The sequence below is a fragment of the Parasteatoda tepidariorum genome, chromosome 7 (genome assembly GCF_043381705.1).
Source record: "Parasteatoda tepidariorum isolate YZ-2023 chromosome 7, CAS_Ptep_4.0, whole genome shotgun sequence".
Classification (NCBI taxonomy): Eukaryota; Metazoa; Arthropoda; class Arachnida; order Araneae; family Theridiidae; genus Parasteatoda; species Parasteatoda tepidariorum.
Window position 1 is genome coordinate 23,428,626 of NC_092210.1, and position 7,061 is coordinate 23,435,686.

The 7,061-nt window shown below is 33.3% G+C and overlaps 1 protein-coding gene across 1 annotated transcript; it reads right to left on the reverse strand.

Annotated features, from left to right (window-relative positions):
- Window positions 1-2,065: 2,065 nt before the first annotated feature.
- On the reverse strand, window positions 2,066-6,757 carry LOC122269337 (putative uncharacterized protein DDB_G0282133). The gene has a single exon (XM_043041905.1). The coding sequence runs from the start codon at window positions 6,755-6,757 to the stop codon at window positions 2,066-2,068; it is 4,692 nt and encodes a 1,563-aa protein (XP_042897839.1).
- Window positions 6,758-7,061: the final 304 nt, after the last annotated feature.

Here is a 7,061-nt window from a genome sequence, read left to right on the forward strand (position 1 = left end):
TTGGTTATTAAAATTTCAGAGGGATGTACCAGTAGTTTTAAAGGCATTCCAAGCACGAGAAACAACACTTTTGTTGATCCCGAACTCTTCGGCGACGCTGGTCACACTACGCCCCTCCTCAAGCTTCCCAATCATTCTTCCTCGAGTAAAGTCGTCTAAATGATTTCTTGAAGACATGTTTCACAGCAAATCACTTTCAGAAAATGTCTTTAACTACGGTGCTCTTCATCCTTTTATCACAGCTTTGACCTGCGCGCGCCGACCCACAAGGTTTAAGTACACTTACATCACCTACGACGTTTTATCTCTAAAATTTGCATACAAATAATCTTTCTACTGAATTACGTGTATATTATACGGCAATTTCATGGCTATCTTATACTTTGTTGGATAGCTGTGGCCGAAAAACCACTTGTTGCTTAAGTTTTGCACACCAGTGTATGTACAGTGAGCAAAAAATAAACGTACCCCTCCCCTGAAAAACTTTGGATCTAATGATAAAATTTTCCCGTTCTAGAAATCAATCTAATGATTCAAGCTGGGGGACTTCAAATATGTTAATTAAGTAGTGCAGACGATATTTTAAATTATGAAATCAAGCACAAAGTGTACTTTATCTGCTGATTTCTGATTCGAAAATTATTGGATTAGCCGCAATTTGGGACATATGGTCCCAATAGCATGGTCAGGAGAGCGGTCTTAAGTTTGGACCCCTTATTGTTTATTTTATTTTATTGCGTATTTCGCCATTTCTCGAGAAGTTTTAGGCGAATTGAAAAAATTCCTGCTTACAATTAAAAAATTCGTTCATTCAGAGATAATTCCATGCAGTAAAAGTACAATTTGATAAATAATTACTATTATTTTATTATATTATTTAGTAAGAGACAAAAAAAAAATTTTGTTTTGTATGCAATTTTAGATGCAATTTGTTTTGTTTGCAATGCAATTTATTAGATGCAATTTGATTTGTTTTTTATGCAATTTTATTTCAAAAAATGTAATTTTATATGGCAAAAAACAAAATTTGAGTGAAATCGTGGAAGAGTATCTGAAAAATCAAAATCTAAAAGTCTTATTTTTAAAATTCGATACATATCCCAGATTGCGAAAATTCCCAATATTCTGGGGGTCTGAAATCTGAATCCGTCAGGAAAAAAGGTATGCTTATTCAGTATTTTTAAATTTATTCGAACAGTAACCGTCAAAAGCCTCAGCCTTAATCAACGTTAAAAAATAACGACATATATAATTTAAAAATCCTTAGTAAAACAACTTAAACAAGTTAACGCATTGAGGTTCACAAGTTTTAAGTGAGAAAAACAAAATGCGTTCGAAATCTAATGGATTGTTACTGAGGAACACGGGTGCCAAAAGGGGTACCTTAGAGTTTCAGGCAAATCCCCTCACACCCGTTTCCTTCCCTTTTCTGCTATTTTGTTCAAACTTGTTTCTCTGTTTCTATTGGTTAAACCACTTTACACATGTTCGACTTTTTACTTCTCAGTCATCATTCGGTTTTTAAAAACTGAGGAAGGCTCGTGTTTATAGAACCGAAACTACAGTATATCCTTCTTTGTACTTCCATTTTTGATTTATTCACGAATTCACGTTGTTTTTCCGCTTTTGTTAACTTTGATAAAACTTTGTAACTTTAAACCATGTTAACTTTGATAAAAAAATAAAGTTTATAAAAAAATGCCTTGCTAGACATTTATATACTTAAGAATGAACAGAATATTTTGAATAACTGAATAATTTTAACCAACAATAACATACCTATTGATATTTTGAACATGTTTTATTCTTTGCAAGAAATTATAAAGCCAAATTGTATTTAGATTCAGAAAATATTTGTTAACATTTTAGTCTGTATTTCTTTGAAACAAGGTACTTGACAAAACATCAATATAGTTATACTTTACCTTTTCTTTTTATATAGAAATAAATTTTTTACATTTTTTTCTTTTAAAATTCGTAAATGACTGGCGGCTCAATGGTTCCTGTTTTTAGTTGCAGAATATTAAACAATGTATTCCGGGAAAAGTTTAACATCAATATTTGTTCAGTGGTCTGTTGAACTATTGCCCTCGTTTGTCAAAAAGCAATTTTGTTTTATATTAATAGCCTCGGTCACAGAATCAAAATTATTATTTTCCATAGATTTAAGGAATCTATCAATCTTTGCTAAGACACTGTATTTTTTCTTACTTACTTGAATTTCTTGGCGAGAAAAATCGTTTTCCATGAATCGGCATTTTTCATTAGCGAATCTTAAATCTGCAGACTCTTCCGAATAGTTCATGAGGGGAAGAGTACCAGAGTTCTTCGCCTTATCAACCGAGCTATTTTCGTTATTTTCCTTTCCATTCTCAAATGCAGAATTATCATCGATATTTCTGCTTCCTCCCTCTGTTGAGCTAAGAGAAGAATTCGCAAAGTCAGTATTTGTTATCTGGGCAGTTGAAGTCTTTTCATCGTTTTCAACAAAGTATTCTCGCATAACCTCAGAATTTTCAGATACTTTTGGGTGATTTGTCTCTTTTGTTTTTGAAGAATTCTCAAATGAAAATACTTCAGAAATTTTTGCCTGGTTTGAGGAAGCGTCATCACGGTTTTCCGTAAAATGGACCCTCATATCTGCTGTGGAATTTCCAAATACCTTTAGGTAGTTTGCCTCCGTTGTGCCTAATGTGTAATTAGGAAATGGGACTACGTCGGAATTTTTTTCTTTGCCAGATGATGCGTCTTCGTCGTTTTCCGAAACATATTCCCTCATAATTACTTCAGAATTCCCGGATATTTTTTTGCAGTCTGCTTCTGTGGTGTCTAGAGGCGAATTTGCTGAAGAGAGTACGTCAGGAATTTTTGCCTGACCTGTTGAAGTGTTCTGATCGTTTTCCATAATATACTCTCTCATATTTATTTTAGAATTGCTGGTTATTTCTCTACAGCATCCATCAGCTGTTTCTGAAAAAGAATTTGCAAACGAGAATATGCCAGAAGTTTTTTCCTGGCCCCCTGAATCATATTTATTGTTGTTCACAATAATTTTTTCTTGAATATTCACATTAGAATTGTCAGCTATTGTTTTGCACCCTTTATTCATTGCTATTAAAGAAGGTTGGGAGAAAGGTAAGATAAAGTTATTTTTTGACTCATGAAGGGAATTATTTTCCTCTTTTTTGTCAAAGAACATTCTACTCATATTTCCTCTCATAGAACGTTCAATAATTTTTCTACGGTCTTTATCGGTTATATTCTGTTTGAAACTTGATAAATCAGTATTTAGTATTGCATGTCTCGGTAGGCTGTTCATATTCTCACCAAAGCACTTTTTATTTGCATTGCTGAAAATGGCATGATCAGAAGATTTTCTGTTGCCTTCTTCCATTGCATTAAAAAATTGCCGAGCATTTTGCAAACTGGATCCTGCTTTATGTTCTTCATCAAGCATTTTTAAGCGCTCAGGAGATTTTTCATTTCCTGACTGAAGAAATTCTTTACTTTCCCGAATTTCGCTTGAACCAAAAGAACAGTTTTCACAATATTCCGTATAATCAACCCCTTTCTGTAAAAATGGAGTTCTTGGAGCAATTGTTCCTGGTGAACAATTTTTAAGAACTCCGATATCATTCTTGCTACTTAAAATAGGAATATTTGGAACTGTTGGAGGCAAAGGATCTTCATTGTTGCATATTAAAGCATTATTTGAAGGAAACTTTTCAATAGTTCCTTCTATAGTTATGTCAGGACTATTTGGTTCTGTAGGGGGTAGACTAGTGTCATATTTTGTGTTATTTCTAGGTTCATCCTCAGTTTCAATATTAGTGATAATTACGTTATTTTCTAAATGATTTTGATTTGTCATTGCATATCTATCCAATTGTTTTTCCCCTAGCATACAGTTGCTCTGAGAGTTAATTTCATTCCCTTTTGTTCTTTCATTAGTTTCAGCCTCAGTTTCAATACCAGTGATATTTATGCTATTCTCTAATTGATTTTTATTTGTTATTGAATATCGATCCCTCTGCTTCTCAGCTGACTTAAAGGTCTTCAAAATATTTTCTTCATTCCAAATACTCTCTTTTGTGTTGTCCTTTAGTTCATCTTTAGTTTCAATATTGGTGATAATCCCGCTGTTTTCTAAATGATATTGATCTCTTATTGAGTATTTTTTCATTTGTTTTTCATCTGCCACATAGCTGCTTGTAATATTAACTTCATTCATGGCAGGACTGTTGGCATTTGAAGATAATTTTTTATTATTTTCAAACTCATTTTGCATTTCTTCCTTGGTGTATTTAATTATTCCATTTCCATCGGTTTCAAGCTGAGTATTACAATTAGTATAGGGATTGCAATTTTTTAGGTGATTTTGATCGTGATCAGATAACGCCATGAAGTTTTTATTTTTAGCACACTCACTATTTGAATAAATATCCAATTGATTTTTTGTAGTGCATGCTGATACTTTTTCTGCGTTACCACCGTTAGTAAAACAGTTAAAGTTCTCTTTTGTACGATTGCTTGCATTGATATTTAAGTTCAGGAAAGGACTTGTTCCTGCATTTATTTTTGAAGCACTGCAAGTTGGGCAATAGTTTAATGTAGCTGTTTCAGTAAAAACGTTTACTTTTTCAAATCTTGTTTGAGTAGAAGTAGAAGTATATTTACCTGAGGACTCATCATAATCTCTTGTTGAATTTTTCGAATCTATTGAGTTTGTGTTGGTCGTTTGTTCATATAGTGATTTCAAGACATCTGTTGGAGTGGTCTGTGAATGTTTAAATCTTGGCATTGGTGAATTTTGAATACTTATATTTAAGTTTCTATTCTTAGGAGCTTTTCTTGGAGAAATGCGGTTGATTTGGGAATCCTGAGATGTCGTTAGAACATTTGACGAAGACTCTGTTGGTTCCTCCATGTTCTGCCTTGAGAACTTTTTGCAGCTAATGTTAGTTGTTGGATGGAAAGAAAATGGACTTAAAGGACTTTGACAAAAACTCGGTAGATCTGGACGTCTAAGATTTCTTGAAGGAAGTTTTGATAATTCACCAGTGCATCTAGCAAATGGACTGTGAATGCTAACATCTATTTTGGGTTTCGGAATTATATCTAAAGTAACGTTGCTCATATTTTGCTCGTCTCGTGAAGTCAGAGTCTTTGAGGAAAGACCCGATGATTCATTACTAATTCTGTTTAGTGGATTTTGAATTAAATAGGCAGGATTCGCATTTTGTAGATTTTGCAATCTTACGACCATGGGCGAAGGGAAATAACTTAATACGGAAGAGGGTTTTTGTATATTTTTACTTTTGCTATTATTTGCGTGGTCAAATCCGTATGGATTAAGTTTTTTCTGAAAATCTGATTCAAATCCAAATGAGTCTTTTAAATGAGTGTTGGAAAGTTTAAATTTCTTTCGGTGACTTAGCGTGCCGTTTTTCACTTTTAAAGTTTCAGATTGTTTGAGACTTGCTTGAAACATTTCATAACTCGGCATGTATTTTGTTGGGTGCAAAGGATCAATGTTCATGTGTGCGCAAGAGAAAATAGTTGAAGGAGATGAGGATGATGATGTAGAATCTGTTGAAGATAGTTGTACATTTGAAGACATATTGGCTATGTCATGATTGTCTCCTTTGTGAGCTGTCCAAAATGTATCGTAAACATGGCTCTTATTGCGCTTTTTAAGTTTAAGGTCACAATTTTCAATCATGGTTTCCAGGTCATCTAAACTTCGACGGTAATCATATGTCGGTTCAGCAATCGAAGGCCGTCCCATGTCTCTTGACACTTTTAAAGGCATTGACTCAACCGTACACTGACTAATTCTTGAATACGATAATTTGGATTTATGCAAAACAGCATTTAAACTCTTCTTCTTCTTTTCATGGTTATTAAGATAAGAGTTCATTTTATCCAATATTTTCATTTTCTTTTTAGATCGATTTTGGTTTTGTGAAATTTTACTACGAAAAGGTTTTTCAGTATTAATTTCCTTCAATGTCTTATGCAAAAAAATGTCAAAAAAAGCATTCGTATCTTTTTTATTTGGGGAAAATTTGACATTTTCGCTACTTGTCCGGAAATTATCATTGACTTTACCAGCTCTCTTCAATTGGTCAACGTCGGCTACATCGTCACGACAAGCGTTGGAAATGTCCATAAACTGCCTATCGGTTTTAAAGAAGCTGTCTTCTAAAACACCATTTCCAGATTGGTTTACGAGGTCATTCGTATTTTCGGGGGTATCCTTTTCAGCATATTCGCGTGAAATGTTTTCAACATCATAAATATCCGCAATATTAATTTCAGAATCTGAACTTGTTTGATGTGTTTTTGCTTGATTAAGAGAAATCTGCCCATTGAAACGCATTTCTGTTTCAATCCCATTCTCAAATTTTGAATTGCGAGCTTCCCAAGAATTTTTCATAATTTTATTTTTCGAAACTGGATTATCTTCTAAGGGTGTTTCAGGTAATGGAAGAGTTGCATGAAGGACAAAGGAATTGGATCTCTTATCTAAGTTTTGTTTCATCATTTTTAAGGGTTTGGAAGGAACGCTGCCTTTCTTTAAATTCCGTTGTTTTAAATAAAATGTAATCAAATCGTGACTTAATGTAGATACGGACAAGGATTCATTAACGTTGCTCGAAGATGTTTTTTTTCTTTGCTTCTCGAAAAACTCTCGTTGTTTCTTCTTATCATTTTCCGCTTTTACACGACTTCTAGCTCCTCCAACCCAGTTCATATTCTTGAATTAGTCAGTTTAATTTCTGGTTACCTATAAAATTTTAAAAAATATCAAAAAAGTGTGCACTTTCTTCAACTATCAAGAAACATGATATATCTTAAAATGTTATAAGCTATAATTTTCTTTTATTTAATTTATTCTAGCGGGAAAAAAAAGGTGTACATTCCCCTCCCAGAATTGCTGGTTTTAGTTTTAGAAGTTTTCGAACAAATAGTCCCTTCTATTATTGAATGTTAACCGAGCTTAAAACCAAAGCGTAAATGTTTTCTTCATCTTTGTTATTTAAATATTAAAAAAAAAG

Bases quoted from the DNA above. Each gene is read 5' to 3' on its own strand.
- LOC122269337 (XM_043041905.1), bottom strand. From the start codon at position 6,757: ATGAACTGGGTTGGAGGAGCTAGAAGTCGTGTAAAAGCGGAAAATGAT.